Raw genomic sequence first — 19282 nt, 5'->3', positions numbered from 1 at the left:
CCACATTCCGTCATGCAGGTGTGCCATTATGTACTGAATTAGAACCCTCTGTTGGCAACTGTTGGTGCAGCCTAAATGAATAGCTTTGAGCAGTCTTCAAAGTGAGGGTGTTTGCTACTAGATAGGACCTATGTTTTTTAGCTGGGAGTGGCATGGGGGGTGGTGCGAACTCCTTGAAATTATAAACTCTTCTCAAGAGGTGCCCCCTAGCTTCCATCTAATTCTTAAAGGGACTTGTGAGTCAGAAAGGTATGAAAGCCATCTTTGGGGTAAAATTTTTGGGTTTTTTTTTTAGGGTATGGATTCAGGTAGACCCTGGTTTCAAGAAAGTTAATCCATCTGTCCAACCCTGCTTCTTTATCTGCAAAATAGGGGTAATTGTACCTGCCTCACAGGGGTGTAGTGCAGTGCTCATTTCATTCACTACACAGAATGTCTCGTGCACAGTTCATGCTAAGTGACACCTTTTCGTTTTTAGGATATCCAACAGGAGAGAATTCCTCCCTCCACATCTAGCTTTTCTACAGGCACAAAGATACATTCCAAATACATGCGGCAAGGGCCAAGCTAGCTGTCTGGGGGCACACTGTGCTATTGAGGGAAGAGAGGAATAAAACAGATTGGTTTCTTATCCCTGCCCATAAAATACTTCGTCCATATTCTTTATGTGAAAACTAATCAGCAAGAGGGAGCTTTGGCTGATCAACTTTTTTAATGTACAAATGACACAGACTCAAGTTTAAAGAATCTTTTTACAAATAAAGACCAAGCCAGGATGACTTCCCACAAGGCCACCCCACGAACTTCAGGCCACCACGGCTACTTCCTCCTTTTGTACCTATGAAGGAAATCAGAGGGGGGCAAATATACGGTGATGGGAGGAGACTAGACGGGGTAGTGAACACACAGGCAATATATAAATGAAGGATTACAGAAGGGTACACCTGAAACAGTGTCGTTACCCAATGTTACCCCAATAAATCTGATTTTTAAGAAAATCAACAGTAAAAGACCAACCCTCAAGGGCAAAAAGAGGAAGGAGGAGCTCCTTTCCCAGGACAAAGGTTTCTTTTCCAATCTCCGAGTCACCCTTTCATCCTCCAAAGCTGCAAGCGTTACCTGGAGTTAGATTTAAAGTTTCCTCCTCGTCTCTGGTGGGGCAAGCCGAACTGTTTCCTTTCTTCAAAGGAGGGGCTGTGGGTGAAAGAGGACGAGACGCTGAAATGGCAAGCTGTTAGGAAACTGGGTGGTCTCATCCTCAGCCCATCCAGCTCCAACACGAAGCAGCAGGATCAACAGAGGCATCCTTTTCAGGTCCTGAGTTTCTCAGTCTGTGTGTTTCCACCCGATAATGAGGGTTTGTGGAAGTCAAACCAGACTGGAAGAGACCCTCCCTTCTCCTGTACAATATGTAATAAAAGTACTTGGGAAGCACAGTCTCCCCGCCCCCACCCAAGCCCAGGGATTGGGAGGAAGAGGAGACAACACGCCCCCAGAGGCAAACCAGGATCCCTTGGGGTTCTATCACTGTCCTGAGGAAAAAAAGCTCTATTTCTGAACCAAATGTGTCCTTTCACCTCCAGGGCACAAGGGCCTCAACACCTATTTCCCCCTGTTCTCACCCTGGGATCTATAGATGGGCTCGTGAGTGGGTAGGCAGAGAGAAAGAAAAGCCCTTGAAGTTGTAAGCTGTAGGTATATGAACTGGGAGTGGGAACGGAGGGAAGGAACTCATAGCTTTCAGCGCAATACCAAGAGCTTCGTAATGACTTAAAACCCTACCCAGCTCGATACTGTTTCAGGGCCTTCTTGCTCGTGTTGGTGAGTTCTTCGTCAAATACAGATTTCTTCACCTGTTTTTGCTTCTTGCCTGTGCACAGACAGAACGGATTAGGTATGTCCTCTTTGGCCCAAGCTCCTAAATCCCCCTAAGCTCAAGGTAATGGTTACAAGTTCAGTGGATGCTCTGGACTCATGATTTATTGACACGAAGGCTAGACAACAGATTCTGGCAGAAAAGCGATAAGAAGTAAGCTATACCAAGTATGAAGGAACTGCTCTAAAGCATGACTGCAGAGTCCAAAGTGAACTGGACCACTTACATGGGAAATGGGCCAAGACCAACTTCACTCTACCCTTACCCACATGCACCTCCAAGTGCATGGTAGGGACTTAGGCTCCAGTGTTCAAAAGGCCTGGGTTTCAAATCCTAGCTATTCCCACTAACCACAGGGTCACTTTACCACTTGGAGCCAATAAAGGTAGAGCTGTACACACTAATACATACTCGTTACTCAAAAACTAGGTTCTTACCATCATCCCTCTAGTTTTCTCCCTGACCACAAGCACAGATTTCCGAGAGAACCTTCCTACCAGCTCCCATGGGCTCCCCATATGCCTACCAGGGCCTCTTGCGGGCTCCTCCTCAGGCATTGCACGGGCTCGCTTGGCTCTGCGATTCCTCTTGGCCAGGCGCTCAGCAAACATCTGCGCCTTGAGGATTTCAAACTGGGACCTTTCCTCTGCCTGGAGAGAAGAGGATGTGTGAGTATGGGACAGACCAGGCAGCCTTGACTCCACTGGGCAAGGACCCAGTTCCGAAGGGGAAGCCACTCACCGTCATCTCTCCCTTTTTCTTGGTATCCTTTATAAACTTCTTCCTTTTCTTCTTTCCTCTTAAGGCCAAGTCAAACTCCTGCAGAGCCTTAGCAACTAGGATGAGAAAAGGGAATGAGATTTCAGGTACTGTTTTGTATCTTTCTTTAAACTTACATTAAGAAATACACATTTTCTGAAAAGATTTTATCTATTTTTAAACAGGAGAAAAGGGAGGAAGAGAGGGAAACATTGATGTGTGAGAGATATTTAATCAGCTGTCTCTCACACGCCCCCAACCGGGACCTGGCCTGCAACCCACGTATGTGTCCTGACTGGGAATCCAACCGGCAGCCTTTTGGTCCTCAATCCACTGAGCCACACCAGTCAGGGCAGAAGTGCACATATATTAATATGGTACATAAGGGCTTAAAATGAGAAGCAGCAATTAGTTCCTTTCTTGGTGATTAGCTCCATCTTACTAAATAACATGCTTGTTCCCCTATTTCTTGATTAATCCATTTGAGACATTCATTATCTATCTACCATCTTCTGTGAAAGATGAGGATTTAGTTCACTTATTCCCCTGCATCCATTCCCACAATATAGTTATAACTCTATTTTTAACACCCACAATCCTTTCGTTCGCAGGCCCGTGCTCAATCCACTGAGCTACACCAGCCAGGGCCAGGCAGTTATTTCTTTAATTACTGGTACAACCTCTTTGGAGGGTAATTTTACAATCCCTAACAAAATAACAAATAAATATAACATATGACCTACAGATCTACTTTAAAAGGAATTTATCCTACAAATCAGATATGATTACTTTATTGTGAAAGGGCATCTGTACAAAGTTATTCACTACATGACTTGTTAATAATAGCAAAAGATTAGAAACAACCTCAATGTCCCTCAACAGGGGACTAATGAAATAAATTACAATCAACCTATTTGATAGAAGACCAGACAGGTATTTTTTTTAAAAGGAAGGAAGGAAGGAAAGGAGGGAGGGAGGAAAAGAGGAAGAAATAAAGAATGGGAAGAAAGAGAAAGGAAAGAAGGGAAAGAAAAGAAAAGAAAGAAAAAGAAGGTGGCTATATATGTGCCTGTAGAAAATGATCTCCAAGCTCTAAAATACATAACAAAAATTGCCAATTTACCCATTCTCAAGTGTACAATTCAGCACCATTAATTTCATCCACAGCATGGTACAACCACCACCATCTTCTGTTCCTAACACTTTTTCATTATCCCAAACAGAAGCTCTGTAACCATTAACTCCCTCCCCTGACCCCTGGCCATCTTTATTCTACTTTCTGTGTCTATGACTTTGCCTGTCTAGGTACCTAATATAAGTAGAATCATCATAAATATTCGTCTTTCTGTGTCTGGATTAGTTCACTCAGCACATGTTCATGTTCCTACTTGCAGCATGCACCAGAACCTCATTACGGCTGAAGACTATTCCATGGCGTGTACACACATTCTGTGTGTCCATTCATCTGTTGAGGGACATGGGCTGCTTTCACCCTTTGACTATTGTGAATACCGCTTCAACAAACACTGGTGTATGAGTATCCATTTAAGTCTCCATTTTTAATTCTTTGGGGTATAGACCTAGGAGTGGAATTGCTGGGTCCTATGAATTCTACGTTTAGCTTTCTGAGGAACCTCCCTGACCTACTTTTTTCCTTCTTCCTCTCTTCTTTGGTCTGGAACCAGCTCCTCTCAGGCTCGTGGTTCTGTGCCTCCTTCCCCTTCTCCAGGAGCCGCTTTGCTGTGTTGATCTGTGGGGACAGCAAGAGGATGCCTGCCATGGAACCTCTATCTGACTACACAGAGTGGGGCAGCTGCAGGCAGCCACTGTCTACAAACACTTGGGGCTGATGATCTGTTTGCAGACACAGGATTTCAGAGGGGCTGATGCAGTGCGCTCACCGAGCAGCGAGGGGCACCAGGGCCCTCCGCACAGCCTCACCTGGGCTTCCGACTGTTGCATCTCTCGTTCTTCAGCCTCTAGCCGTAGAACTGAGTACACATCTTTCTCCATTTTCTCAATCTTGTCTCGAAATTTCAGGATGACGTCTTAAGGGAAGAGAACAAAAAATATATTTTTTTAAATATTTATTTATCTTTAGAGGGGAAGGGAAGGAGAGAGGGAGAGAAATATCAATGTATGGTTGCCTCTCGTGAGTCCCCTGCTGGGAACTGGCTTGCAACCCAGGCATGTGCCCTGACTGGGAATCGAACCTCGATCATGTGGTTCTCAGGCCCGCGCTCAATCCACTGAGCTACACCAGCCAGGGCACAAAAAAGATTTTAAAACAAGGGTGAAGACTATGTAGCTGATGAAAATAATGTAAATGTGTATTTAGTGACTTAGAAAGCTGGTTTGTTTATTTGATGTATGACTTCTCTGCTTAACAAGCTCTCAGGCCCAGCCAAAGTTTTCATGTTGCTCTTAAAATAAATTCCAAACTCCTAAGCATGGACCCTGCAGACCTCTCTGACCTTCCGTCTCCCTCTTGCTCACCATGCCCTAGGCCCTCTGGCCTTCCTTCCCTTTTACTGTCATGTGAAATCTGTTCCTGACTCAGAGCCTTTGCCCTGGTGTCCTCTGCTTCACACACTCTGTCCCCAGACTGCTCGTGGCCACCTCATTCCTGTCAACCAGGACTCATTTCAAATGCCATCTGTTCGGAGGCCTTTCCTGAACAGCTTTCTAAAGTAGGCACCCCCGACCCCTGCAGTTCTCAATCACCACTTCTATTAGCTTATTTATTATGTCTTTCTCCCACCAGAGGATCAGCTGGGTTTTTTACTGCTGTATCTCCAATACCTAAAATAGAAAAAATAACACCAGGCACACAGCAGTACTCAATAATTGTTTGCTGGTTGAATGAATTAAATGAAAGAAAGACAGACACAGACGAATGGAAAAAACGTCAGAAAGGATATGTATGGCTCTGGCTCGTGTGGCTCAGTGGACTGAGGGCTGGCCTGCTAACCAAAGGGTCACTGGTTCAATTCCCAGTCAGGGCATATGCCTGAGCTGCAGGCCAGGCCCCCTGTGGGGGTGAGCGAGAGGCAACCACACATTGATGTTTCCCTCCCTCTCTTTCTCTCTCCCTTCCCCTCTCTCTAAAAACCAATAAATAAAATACTTTTTAAAAAAGGATCTATATCTAAATACTACAGTGGTGAGTTCCTTGATATACAATTACATGTTTCCTATTTTATTTACTAATTTCCAACACCGAACATGCACTGTTTTTGTAACTTTAAAAAAAAGGATGAGTATTATATGGCTCCTATGGATGAGAAGAACAGAAGGTACACAATATATCCAAAAAGAATGAGTGCTGATCTCTCCCTTCCCTCTCCCCCCAAGGACTGCAGGACAGAGGAAATCAGTGGGGATTTTGCCCCAAGAAGAGCTTCTTTTCCCAAAGGTTGGAAAATACCTACAAATGAAGCACTTGGGGCCCAAATCTATCACGAGTCTCTTTTACACACACAGAGACTAAAACTGAGCGAGGGGAGACCTGCCCAGGGTTGCTAGGCCAGGAAGCAGCAGAGCAGGGATTCAGAGCTGGCTCCTGACAGCTACCCTCTGACCCATTATCTCCTGGCCCTACCCTGCCCCAGGGTCTGACCTAGGACCACGCCCTGCCTACGCCCTGAATGGCTACAGTGGAGCCTGCTCACCTTGGGGAAGTATCCGGGCCTTCACCGGGGCCTTGGCGGCCTTCACAATCTCCTTCAGCATCTTCCGCTCCTCTTCTCCCACCAGAGAGACCGAGCGCCCAGCTCTGCCGGCACGCGCTGTTCGCCCCACCCGGTGGACATAATGCTTGATGGTATTGGGCATTGTGAAGTTGATTACCTGGAAGGTCAAAGTAGATCAGCGGTCATACCTGGGAGTTAGGGAAGAACAGGGACTAGAGGAGGCAAAAAGACTCCCACCAAAAGTTCAACGGAGATGGAGCCTGCTCACCGTTTTGACCCCCGCGATGTCAAGCCCACGGGCTGCCACATCTGTGGCCACAAGGATATCGATCTGTTCATCCTTAAAGCGCCTAGAAATTGCCACAAAAAAGATGTTCATTCAGACTCCCAAACCCCAACAATGCTCTCTGCAGGGGCCTGAGCCAGCAGAAAGAACACAAATGCATTTGGAGTCAAGCAGCAGAGTGCAGACTGACATAGCTGGGACAGATCCTAAATGTCCCATAGCAGGGACAGATCCATCGCCATCTACCCTCCCCGTTGGTCCGTAAAGTGCAGCAGGCATCGTTGTGCGAATACCCCTTATGCAGTGACTCCTATACATGGGAAAGTTCGGGAAAGGTGGGGCTAGACTACAGGACGTAGCATGTGCAGACATCTCAGCATTCAAAGCAGCTTTTCTTTAAAAAACAATTCTCAGCTGCCGTGATAAACAGGGATAGTGGAAGAGCTCTGCAGAGTTCCTTCTCGCCTGCCGGGCAGACGCGTTTTGTGAGAACTAAACAAGGAATCACAAGTGCAAGCACGCTGAACAGGGCCTGGCAAGGAAAATGGCCCCCAAACAGCAGCCAGCTTTGATTCCAGCTCTCCTCCTATCAGGCCCAGGTTTGTCCACTGCTCCGGAGCGGCCGTAAAGAACAACATAGGCTGAATTGTCCCCAATCAGAATCTCCTGCCGTGGCCCCATTGAGCAGCTCCCATGCGTAAGCCCTGAGGCTTGACTATGATCTTCTGTGAGACCACAAAGTCGGGGAGTTTGAATGTATCGAAGACGTGACCTTCCAGGGGAACTGCGCTACCTGTGTCCCTGCTATTGCCGTAACATGACTTTTGGGGCTATTTTCCCTCTTTCGAATGACCAGCACTCTCTGTGACCTGCCCCCAGAAGGGTGGACGGCAGCCAGCCCCCACCCCAAACTTTACCGGAGGGCCTCCAGCCGCTGTGCCTGTGACAGGTTGCCGTGGAGCTCGCCCACCTGCAGTCCCATGAGCCCCAGGAGGATGTGCATGCGGTGGGCCTGCTTCTTGGTCTGGGTGAAGAGCATCACGTGGTCGGTGAAGGTCCTTGTCAACAGAGCTGGCCGGGAGAGGACAGTGAGCCAGTCTCCTCTGAAACAGACTCCCCCCTTCCCTGCCAAGTGCCGTTGTGCCTGGCACCAGGGAGACAGGCGAGGTCCCTGCCCTCATGAAGCTCACATTCCAGGGTGCAGATAGAGAAGCGGGTCCCCAACGCCCAAGGGTGATGAATGCAGGTGAGAGGGTGAAGGAAAGATGGGGAGGTAGCTTCAGCGCTGGCCTCTTTTGAGCTAAATGACAAAGCAGGCTCACCCAGGCGAAGATTTGGGGGAAGACTCTAGGCAGAGGAGGGAGCAGACCAAAAGGCCCCGGAGGACAAGCCTGTGCGTCTGAGACAGTGATGACGGGCAAGTGGGCTACGGCTCCAGGAGCAAATGCACCAGGCAAGAAGGGGCCCGACACAGAGGGGCTTACGGGACCCTCTAGGGAGCGCGGATTTTAGTCGAAGAGCAATGGAAGACACCAGAGGGCTTTACACAAGGAAGTAACAGGAGCCAAGTGCTCATTTGTAAACAATTGGGTTATTTTTTAAGATTTTACTTGTTTTTAGAGAGAGGGTAAAAGAGAGGGAGAGAAACATCAGTGTGTGGTTGCCTCTAGTACACCCCCAACTGAGGACCCAGCCCACAACTCAGGTGTGTGTCCTGACTAGGAACCAAACCAGCGACCCTTTGGTTTGTAGGCTGGCACTCAATCCACTGAGCCTCACCAGCCAGGACGTCGTTTTAAATGACCTACAGCATGGAGAGTGGACGACCAAGGGACAGGGGTGGAAGGAGGACAGCCACGTAAGAGGCTGCTGCAACAGTCCAGACAACAGAGAGCAGTGGCCTGCACTAAGGCCGGAGGGGCAGCGGGCAGAAGTGGCTGGCAGTTCAGCAGGCCTGGCTGGAGGGAAGGAGGTGAGGAGACAGCAGAAAGGCAGGAAAGGCTCACACGGAGAGTGACGGGCCGAAGAACAGCAGCACCACGCACTGGGTCAGTGGAAGCGGGATGGAGGAGGCTCCAGGGCAAGACCCAAGTCCTCCAGCGTGGCACTCGTGACACCGGCACCCCACCCCGCCTGGTCCCACCCAGGGCTTTCACCTGCCACGATGGCTTCCCGGTCCCCTTCCCGATTGGGCCGGATCCGGACGAATTCCTGCCGCAGGAAGGGGGCCACATCCGTGTTGCTGTTCACAAATATCCGGACGGGGTTCTTCAAGGAGACGGAAGCCAGATCTTTGACCTGCCAAGCACACAGGCAGGGATACTCACCAGCCCGCCAGGGGGCAGAGAGGGAGGCAAGCCCATCCCCGCCCCAGGTATCTCCCCGGCCCAGGCTGGGTCCTCTGGTACTGCCTTCTCCATTCACCCCACTGAGGAGATTCCCCGGGGCCCACCTCATCGGTCATCGTGGCCGAGAAGAGCATAGTCTGACGGTGGTGGGAACACATTCGGATGATCTCCTTCATCTGCTCCTCAAAGTACTCGTCCAGCATCCTGGTGAGCAGGGAAGGGAAGGAGCCAGAGAAGTGGGCTGAGCCGGCTCCTGTCTCAGCCAGGGGCAGAGAACATCGGACAGGCAAGGTTTTGGTGGTGTCGTTGGTTATGTTTCAGGCTCATTCGTTTACTTATTTTATTAGCATTAACAAGAGTCACTAAGAATTATCATTTGGCCACATTTGTTTAATCTTTTTTTTTCTTTTGGCTGAATTATTTGCAAATAGTTATATATATATCATGCCACCTCATGCCAAAATATTTTAGCACACATTCCCAAAGAACAATGACCTTCTACAGAATCACAATGCCATTATCCCACCCAAGAGTTTGAAGTGTTTGGATAACATGTACATATTCGAATTTTCTTAACTGTTCCCAAATATCATTTTGGGATATCAGTTGTCTTTTTAATTTTTTAGTCTAGGAACCAAAGTCCCTGTGTTGCATTGGGTTGGCATGTCTTTTTAGTCCCTAGTTTCGAAAAGTGCCCTCCGCAGGAAGAACATGCAGGGGTGCAGATGTGTACCCCACTCCTCCTGCATCAGGAGACACAGGTCTTCAGTGGGTCCCAGTACCACTGACGTGATGCCAGCACTTGGTTAAGGGGGGATCAGTCAGCTGTCACCACTGGTAACAAAAACTTTTTTTCTCTTTGTAAATAATAGTAGTCTGTGAGATGACTTTGACTTTCAACTGACACAGTCCTTTCCAGTGTTGCTCCCTCTGGGTCAGGCTCCATTGAGAATCAGGTGTTAACTACATTTAGTTGCTCTGTCTCCTTAGCCACTTCAATCTGAAACTCCCATAACCTTTCCTGGCCTTTTGGGATGCTGACATGATTTGGGTTTGTTTTATTTAATTTTTTGTACACTATTTTTTAAAATGATTCTGACATGTTTGAAAACTACAATTCCCTTTCCCTTTAAGACCTAAATCAGATCATGTTCCCTTTACTTCCTTTAGGCTTCAAGAATGAATGGTTCATTGGCTCTGTCAGCAAGTCAATCATTCAACACTCACTGGGCATCTGCTAGATTCCAGATGCGGCCCTGGGCACTGCGAGGCAGCAGCAAGCCACACAAAGCTGGCCCCTGATGACTGTGACACTCTAGGGGAGGCGTGGGACACAACGGCCACACCAGCACTCAGGTATCGGTGAGGGAGGCCAGCGAGGCCCAGCACCTCGAAGAACGTGAGGTAGGAAGGGGAGGATGAGACGGGGCGTAGGGGAGGGCAGGGCTTGCAACGGAGAGGCACCAGGAAAGGCCCCTCAGAGAAGTGACACCTGGAGCAGAAACCCGAGGAGGTGAAGGGAGCCATTCCAAGCTGAGGGACAGGCAAATGCAGAAACCCCACAGTGGGTGAGTGCTGACAGGACTTATAGACGGTGTCCAGTGGGTATGGGAACGAGGAAGCAACATGATGCTTAGGAATTTTGGCTGCAACAACCGGAAGGAACGGACTGCCATTTACCAGATGGGATGAGAGAGGGAGGGGAACACAGATCAGAGCTTGGTTAATGGAGACACTGCAATTTGAGAGCAAACCTGAACAGCCTTGGGGTTTCTGTGGCTTCCTTCCCCTGCCCCCCCCACTAGTCTAGGTCATTACGACTTTACTCTGTTCAGGCATAAAGGAAAGAGGTGAGCAGATGGGACACAGGAGAGAGCAGGAGGGGAGGGAGGGAGCGAGCCCCTCGTCCGGTGACAGAGGCTGTTTGTGGAACCCTCTCTGAGCACTGGCACTTCACCCAACTTCCTGCTTGACCCTCAACACCACGAGGTTGGCACTATTCTTATCCCCTACTGAGAAACCAGACAACGTTTGCTTTGAGAATCTAAATGATGTTTCCAAATCTCGGTTAGGAAGTGACAGGATGTGATCTACCTTCCCTTCTAACCATGAAATTACGAAGGAGAGAGTGCAGGATGGTCTGGGCCGAGCATGGACAAAGGCCCCGACGTGAGCAGCTGAACTGGTGAGAGCCACGTGGAGTAATACAGGGAGGCAGGCGCCCACCTGGGGCTGGGGCCCTTGGGACCCGAGGAGTACCTGTCGGCCTCATCCAGGATGAGCACCTCGATGCTGCTCAGGTGGAAGGAGGGGCAGTTGTGGAGGTGATCGATGAGCCGGCCCGGGGTGGCGATGAGGATGTCAGGCACTGCCCGAAGAGCTGCTTCCTGAGACTTCACATCCAGGCCGCCTGCGAAGAAAAGAGCCCCGCCAGGCAGCCAGTTCAGCCATTCAATGCTACTGACGGGGTCCTGCCACCTGCCACGTCTGCCAGATGCAGAGGAAACAGCAGAGAATACAAGGGACAAAGGCCCCGTGTGTGTGGATTCTATAATCTGCTTGGAGAGACAGATCACTTCATTACAATTGTGTTATATGCAAAAATCAAAGATGATGACAAAAGTCACTTCAGATTCACACATCTAAGGATTGAGAGAAGCTAAAAAAGTGATGTCTTTCGACATCACCTTCGACGTCCCATGGCAGGTGGGTGAAATGAAGGTTAGACAACATTATCAGAAAAATTCTGCCCCAAACAGAATTCATGCAAAGCAGAAATTATGTCCTAAATTTGTTTAGTACCAAGACAATTTTTTTCTTTTTTTAAAAGATTTTATTTATTTATTTATCTTTAGAGGGGAAGGAGAGAGGGAGAGAAACACCAATGTATGGTTGCCTTTCGTGCATCCCCTGCTGGGAACTGGCCTGGAGGGAACTGGCCTGCAACCCAGGCATGTGCCCTGACTGGGAATCGAACTGCGATCCTCTGGTTCACACGCCTGTGCTCAATCCACTGAGCCACACCAGCCAGGGCGGAAAATTTTTTTCATAATTTCAAAGTTTCATTCTGTAAGACTGGTTAGGTCTCCATCAAGCCCTTGCCCCTCCCCCTCTCCACTATCTACGATAAAAACATACTGTCCGGTTCTTAAGTGGATTTAATCACGTAAAGGCTTCCCTGGCACCTGTCAACTTCGGATGACGGGGCAAATGCATTCTCCACCACATCCTGGCATCTCAGGGGCTGGCAGCCCTCAGCCCAACACTCACCCACAGCCAGGCAGGTGGTGATGTTGCAGAACTGGGCCAGCTGCTTGACGACCGAGTGCACCTGGATGCCCAGCTCCCGGGTGGGAACCAGCACCAGCACGCGGGTTACTGGAGCCTGGCGGGGTTTGTAGATCAGACGCTCCAGGACGGGCAGCGCAAAAGCAGCAGTTTTACCTGGAGACAGGGGCAGGGAGGAAGCAAGGAGAAGAGCTTCATTCCCTTCGAGGTTTTAGGTTTTCACCTGAACACAGAAATGCATTATGGGTCACTCGTTGCAGGGCATCTACTGAGGGTTCTCTTCATTTAATTTTATCAGGGTATCTCCTTGACCAGGCTCGCCTGCCTATTCCATGACAGGCCCTCGTCCCAGGAGTGAAGACTTTTATAAAGAGATGCTGAATGCAACACTGTATATTAGTGCAGTTAATTATATAGTAAAAAACAGTGGTCTAATAAAATACTCTGCAACCATTTTTTAAAAAGCCAAGAGTATTTAAAGAAATAGAGAAAAATATATAGTTCTTTTTTTAAGGGAGCTACTGAACAGAATACACAGTGTTTTACGTTAAAAACTATATTTGTGTATTTAGCAAGGTGGCCTTTTGGTGAGTCCATTCAGAGCCGGTTCCAGGCTGAATGTCCTCCTGCCTCCCCGCACCCAAGTCCCTGTCTTTTTTACCTGTCCCAGTGGCTGCACAGGCACAGATGTCTTTCCCCAACAGTCCCACAGGTATACACGCCTTCTGGATTGGGGTGGGCTGCTTGAAGTTCATGGCTGTAATGGCCTGAAGAAGAAAGAGTTAGACAGCGGGAACGGAGGAGTCTCAGCATGAAACGCACGAGGCAGGCTTCCAAACAAGTGGTATCTTAGTCCCTCCCGGTCATTCAAACTGCAACCAGTTATCGTGCCTCCTGTGTGTGAGCGACTGTTCTAGGCACTGAGAATACAGTAGTACACAAAAGAAGAGGAATCTTCAAATCGGGTGGAAAAAGAACACATGTCCTATGAAGATGACGGCTGCGGAGAAGGCAGGAGGGGCAGGTGGAGGGGGGAGGGAGTACAGTTTACAGTGGGGTTGTCGGGAAGGTCTCACTGGGCAGCGGTTACTGAGCAGAACCGAGAGAGAAGCAGGGAGCAATGCAAGCAGACTTCCAAAAGAGTCTTCCAGGCAGGGGGAACAGCAAGGGCAAAGGCCCCGAGGAAGAAGACACCAGACATGTTCGGGGGCCAGCGAGGTGCCAGTATGGCCAGAGCAGAATGAGTGCTGAGACATCATCGGAGGCACCCAGAAAGGGCTGGGCCTGGCAGGCCACCGTGGGACTTCCTGTTGAAGAGGGTTCTCTGGCAGCTGGGTGGACAGCGGAGTTTAGGGAGGCAAAGAGCCCACGTACAGGGCGACTGCAACAATCCGCGGTTGTCAAAGGGGCCACTACCTTCAGAAGAGGGCGGGAAAGGTTCATGTCCTGGAATGAGAGGTTTTCGTCGTACTGAGAGGCATCTTCAAAGAATCCTCCGGGTTCCTACACCGCAAAGCCAAAAGACGGAATGAGAACTCGGCAACAAGGGCCCAAGGAAACAAACTGACCTTAAAATCCTCTGAGGTCGCAAAACCCAGCAGCACACCGTTTTCCAAGCCCACGCTCACCTGCCCTTTCTTCTTCTTCCGCTCCTTTACTTTGAGTGTGTCTGTGGAGAGAAACAGAGCCCATAACGAGGGCTTCGCCTCACTGAGCATCTACAGCCTGCCAGACACTGCCGAGTGCTTTATGCGGCTAGTTCACTGGGCCCGCTCAACAGCGAGAGGGCGCGACTGTCAGGAGCCTTGTTTCGAAGACGAGGTCACCGCGCAGCAGTGCGGGTCAGCGTCTGACCTCGAGTCAGACCAGCAGCAAGGGTGCAGAGTCCCAGAGAGCAGGGGCTCAACCACTCTGCCGAGTTACAACGCCTTGGCCCTCGTTTCTGCGCTTCTGCAGTAGATGCTTACGGAGCCCCCACTGCAGGGTGGACCCACCTGAGGTGGGAGGTGGGGGACCTAGCACCCAAGTAAGTTTGAGTCACAGATGCACTGGCAGCCGTGTGAGGCTGGAGATGAGGAAAAGCGTAAACTCTGCCTACAAAGGACAACCCTAACGAGATCCCCAGGAAAAAAGAGAAGATAAAAGGAGTTGAGCATGGAGACGTTACATTGAACTGTGCAAAAGAGCACAGGCAGCCCTACAAAGCAGCAGCAGACGCTTCCCAGTGTCCTGTTCTGTTCCTAACAGCACCATGGTGCCGCCCACCTGCTTTGGTGAGGATGTTCTCCTCAGCTGACGAATAGTCAGTCTCCGATTCATCTTCTGGGCCTTCCTCATCTTTCCCCTCAAGGTTTCCCTGCTCCTCTGGATCACAGCCCTCCTTTGCTTCTTGCTCCTTTTCTGGCTTCCCAGACTTGGCTTCTTTATCCTGGAAAAAAAAAAGTGTAATAACGCAAGGTGACTACAAGCTTCAGGAAATCCAGAACCCACGAAGAGCAACACTGTGCTCAGTGGGTTCTTGGTGAGCAGTAAGAATGGACACATGGGGGAACCTGCCTACACCAGCTGGACTTCGGCTCAGGTTTGGAGAGAAAGGGGGGGGCGGCGGGGGGCGTTGTTGAGAGCACAGCTGTGGACTACGCTGCTAGGAAGAGAAGTAACTGCTTTGCCATCTCACCTCTGTTTTCCTTTTCTTTCGAACTTTCTCAATCTTCTCATCTAATGTAGTGGCTGCCCTCTGCAGATGAAAATACAGAAATGAAAAGAACATACATATGGGAAAGAGACAGAACAAGATTTCTCTGAGGGTTGGATCTCAGACGTTAACAGAAGAAAAGGTTGTCTGTCCTTCAGAAGATCAATCAATCCATAGATTATTCACAGCCATAAGAAACATTAATTAAGTGGTCTGTTTGTGAAAGAACTTTAAATTACCTGGAACCAATAAGAACATCCACATTTTAGAAGGTGTTTAGTTTACTATTCAGAATAATACAATTACCAAGAGATGTCACATTATATCTGAATGCTACTTAGAAAAACGTCCCCTTACCAATCAGACATAATTGAGCCTATTAATTAAAATGTTAAAATCCACCCTGGTTAGTGTGGATCAGTGGATTGAGCACTGGCCTGCAAACCAAAAGGTCACAGGGTCAATTCCCAGTCAGGGCACATGCCTGGGTCATGGGCCAGGTCCCCAGTAGGGGGGCGCACAAGGGGCAACCACACACTGATGTTTCTCTCCCTCTTTCTCCCTTCCTTCCCCTTTCTCTAAAAAAAAAGTAAATAGACCTGGCTGGTATAACTCAGTGGATTGAGCGCAAGCCTGTGAACCAGACGATCGCGGTTCAATTCCCAGTCAGGGCACATGCCTGGGTTGCGGGCCAGTTCCCAGCAGGGGACTCACGAGAGGCAACCATACATTGATATTTCTCTCCTTCCCTCCTTCCCTTCCCCCCTAAAGATAAGTAAATAAAATTTATTTAAAAAAAAAAGAAAGAAAGAAAACAACTTTGATGCATCCTCTCGCTTGTTAATCAGACCCAAAGAGGAGCATGGGGATCTTGGCAAATAAGCATATGACAATGACATCTGTGGAGCTTTGACTACCCTCTGTGGGAACCAGGGACTCTAAACAGTAAGGTCACATGAGATTATCTGGCAAGTGACAGAAATGACAGCATCTGTGGGGCAAAGTCTAGCTATCAAAAAACACCTCTACCAAGGGTGCCTGCTAGATTGTTCTTTGGTACAAAGGCTTCTTTCTAATATTCAAAACAAGCAGTGAACACCTCAAAAAAGAGACCATTTTTACATAGCAATGTACATTTTTACACCAATTTTATATGTAATGTTTGGTATTTCTAAACCACTGAACTAGTATTATCAGGTTTCCACTAAGACTTTTTTCCCCCTCATTTCTAAGTCTGTAAAATCAAGAAGGGCCTCTCATTACATACACTAACGTTAGTCTGAGGGCGCCATCCTCTCCTCCTGGAAAAGCTGTCATGGACGTTTTAATGAAGGCAATAAAATGTTATTGGTATTTTAAAATATCGTCTGTAGATCAATGAATGTGTTTGTAACTAAAATCTGCAATAAATCTGTTCTGCAACATTTTGCACTTATTTGGTTATAATCAGGACTGTGGATAACTTATGATTTCTCCCTACCCCATCAAAACGATACCACATATTTCCAAATGCATTCCAATATCTGCTGAATATAAGCGGATGGCAAAAGGCGGTGAGCTCAGGGTTAGACTTAACACACTGTCCAACCCTAATATAATAGCCCAAGGTCCAGAATTGCCTCTCGCTGTCAGCCTCACCTTCTTCTTGAGCTGGCTCATGACGTCGGCCATGGCCCAGCTGCCATCATACATCCCCTCCTTCTCAGTGAAAATGAAGTCGGGGTTGAAATCGGCACTGCGGTTCTTCTGCAAGGCTTTCTGCTTTCTGCCCAGCACGATGGGGCCCTGAGAAGAGGGAGAAGAGGGGTGACTCTGGGACTGAGATGAGAGAATGCGAGAAAAGGAAGAAGAAAATGAGGGAACCCAACGAGAGAAAAGAGGACTCCACAAGGCAAAAATTGACAGATGACAAGAAGAAACCAACCGGTCTATAACTGTTACAGGAGATTTTAACACGCCTCTCTCAGTGATGATCAATCAGGCAGACAAAAAAAAACGAGTACCTCTTAGAAAATGTGAACAGCACAATTATCAAGCTCCATTTCAATGAACACAGAGAGCACTGCACCTACCGTTAGAGAATGAACATTCCTTCTGAGCACACATGGAATAGTTGCCAAAACGAATCCTGTAGTAGACATTTCAGCAAATCTTCAGTAAGTTTCCAAGAAGTCAATATTATATAGAATCTGTTCTCTGACCACCCTTCAGTTAGGTTAGAATCATTAACAGAAGGATAACTTTAAAAACCCAAAGGAAAGAAGACCAGCTGATCGATCCGTGGCTTCAGGATAAACTGAGAAGAAAAAACCTGGACAAGCAGAAAGTGCTACACTGACTTTTATTCTGGACTTAAACAACCTCACAAGGATTCTGACCCTCAATTTCCTTTCTAGTGATGATCACCATGTCTCAGGTACCTCATTTACCTACTGATGGTTGCACAGCACTTCCTACTTGAAGTTTTGCACTACCACCTGCCATATTTGCTTTATTCCCTCTTTATAACAATTTTCCATTCGAGAATGAATTATGGTGCCTAAAGTGGAGAATACACTAGAGGGGGGTCAAGATAAAGAGCTGGAGACCAGGAATGTTAGTACACCCTGGGTACCCACGTATTCTAGGTACCCAGGCACAAGATGTCAGTGGCCTGGACTAGGAGGAAGCAGTGTGGATGGAGAGAGAGAAAGAGAGAGAAGGCTAAGAGCGATTCCTAAACTAGCTTTCAGAACACTGGAGGGGAGAGAGGAGGAAGAAGTTCTCGAAAATGGCTCCAAGGTTTCTGGCTTAAGATGGAGCAGGTTGGGAGGGTAAGGGAGAGAGACTAGTGTCCAGCTTTGGAGCAGTTAAATTTGGGGAAGCCATGGGATACCCAAATGGCGGTGTCAGTACACCTCAGGTCGCAGAGGGGAATACGCTCCTGCCGGATCTTTGAAGAGCAAGGATTTTTTTCATGACACTCATCCCTTTTCAATCGCCAAGCTACCTGATGTCTGCAACCCCACCCCCACTGCAGCCCAAGCTTCAGGACAGCGATGTCCTTGTCCATCTTGTTCATTGCCATGTCCCGAATGCTCAATACTGTGTGTAACAAATGGAAATATCGAATAAGTACTGGCGGAACGAACGAACGGGTAACCCCAGCTCCCCGATCAGGAACCAGGCCCCGCTTCACCTCTGGATCTCCATTACAAGGCTCGGGTTAAATACCATTCAGCGAATGAGTACTGAGTTCACAAGGCGACAAGGCATGGCACGGGCACAGTGCGGAGGTGAGGAAGAGTCGTGGCGAGCAAACTGTGGGAGATCTTGGGGTCCCCGTGACACCCTTCTGCGGATACAGGACGGCCTGGCCGGCTGGGGGATGCTGAGGATTGGGGGGCAGGGGCAGAGGAATCACAGGGAAGGAAAGCTAGTCGAGGACACTTGACTGCAAGCCACTGAGCCCGGACCCCCCAACTCGCTCCTACCTCCTCCGCCTCGTCTCCCGAGTCAGACTCGGACTCCACGGGCACCTCATCGTCGTCGCCTATGGTGCCGATCAAACCCAGCTCCTCCAGCATGTTGCCGCAGCGGTTACTTCCGGAAACGCGCACGGCGCGCAGGCCGCCCCTACTTTTCCGCGACCGTCCCGTCGTCTTTGCTGACATCACTTCCGTTTCGAAGAAGTCCCGGCCAAGCCACTGCTCCCGGATTCTTATGAGCGCCTGCGGCAATATGGGGCGTGGTTTCTTGTGACAAAGGGGCGGGGCTCTGTCTTAGATTTCATTGTTTTGGTGCTGATAAAGCAGTGGAAACCTTGGCGTGTGCGAGGGGCGAGAGAGTTCAAAGGGTTGCGTGGATAATCTGTGTATGTGTATATTTATGTACAAAAAATGTGGACCGTAACACAATAAACGTTAGCAGTGATTGTCTATTGGGTTGCAGAATTATAAATGATTTTTATTTTCTTTTTAGATTTTTCCACAATAAACATTTTCATAAAAAAGAAATAAGAATAGCTAAAACACTTACAGAATATTTACTATGTGCCCAGTACTGCTAAGTTCTTTTTCATGTATTAAATTAATTCTCACAGCAAACCTCGCAAAAATTACCATTACTGTCGCCATTTTACAGATAAGGACACTGAGGCACAGAGGGGTAGCAAGGTCATAGAGACGATTAATAACAGTCAAGTTTACCCTGGCTGGCGTAGCTCAGTGGATTGAGCGCGAGCCTGCGAACCAGACGATCGCAGTTCGATTCCCAGTCAGGGCACATGCCTGGGTGCAAACCGGTTCCTTGCAGGCTAACTACCAGCAGGGGATGCACAAAAGGCAACCAACCATACAT

The 19282-nt window shown here is 48.5% G+C and overlaps 1 protein-coding gene across 1 annotated transcript; it reads right to left on the bottom strand.

Moving 5' to 3' along the window:
• Window positions 1–693: 693 nt before the first annotated feature.
• DDX27 (DEAD-box helicase 27) lies at window positions 694–18576 on the bottom strand. Its single transcript, XM_037059867.1, has 21 exons — window positions 18418–18576; window positions 16583–16729; window positions 14927–14986; window positions 14515–14677; window positions 13878–13918; window positions 13666–13752; window positions 12911–13016; window positions 12232–12405; window positions 11221–11371; window positions 9066–9165; window positions 8770–8911; window positions 7531–7684; window positions 6596–6677; window positions 6307–6484; window positions 4577–4683; window positions 4283–4385; window positions 2618–2712; window positions 2403–2526; window positions 1783–1870; window positions 1120–1194; window positions 694–838 (listed from the first exon to the last, which is right to left on the bottom strand). The coding sequence occupies exons 1-21, from the start codon at window positions 18508–18510 to the stop codon at window positions 820–822; spliced, it is 2289 nt and encodes a 762-aa protein (XP_036915762.1). The 5' UTR covers window positions 18511–18576; the 3' UTR covers window positions 694–819.
• Window positions 18577–19282: the final 706 nt, after the last annotated feature.

This window comes from Sturnira hondurensis, unplaced genomic scaffold, assembly GCF_014824575.4.
Source record: "Sturnira hondurensis isolate 20B ecotype Veracruz unplaced genomic scaffold, ASM1482457v3 Scaffold0011378, whole genome shotgun sequence".
NCBI classification, from domain to species: domain Eukaryota; kingdom Metazoa; phylum Chordata; class Mammalia; order Chiroptera; family Phyllostomidae; genus Sturnira; species Sturnira hondurensis.
This window is presented reverse-complemented; position numbering and strand designations above follow the sequence as displayed.

Bases quoted from the DNA above. Each gene is read 5' to 3' on its own strand.
- DDX27 (XM_037059867.1), bottom strand. From the start codon at position 18,510: ATGCTGGAGGAGCTGGGTTTGATCGGCACCATAGGCGACGACGATGAG. The intron at 9,166-11,220 runs GTACTCCTCGGG...CCTGCTCACCAG, and splicing joins ATCCTGGATGAGGCCGACAG to GATGCTGGACGAGTACTTTG. The intron at 7,685-8,769 runs GTGAAAGCCCTG...TCTCCCGGCCAG, and splicing joins CCGGGAAGCCATCGTGGCAG to CTCTGTTGACAAGGACCTTC.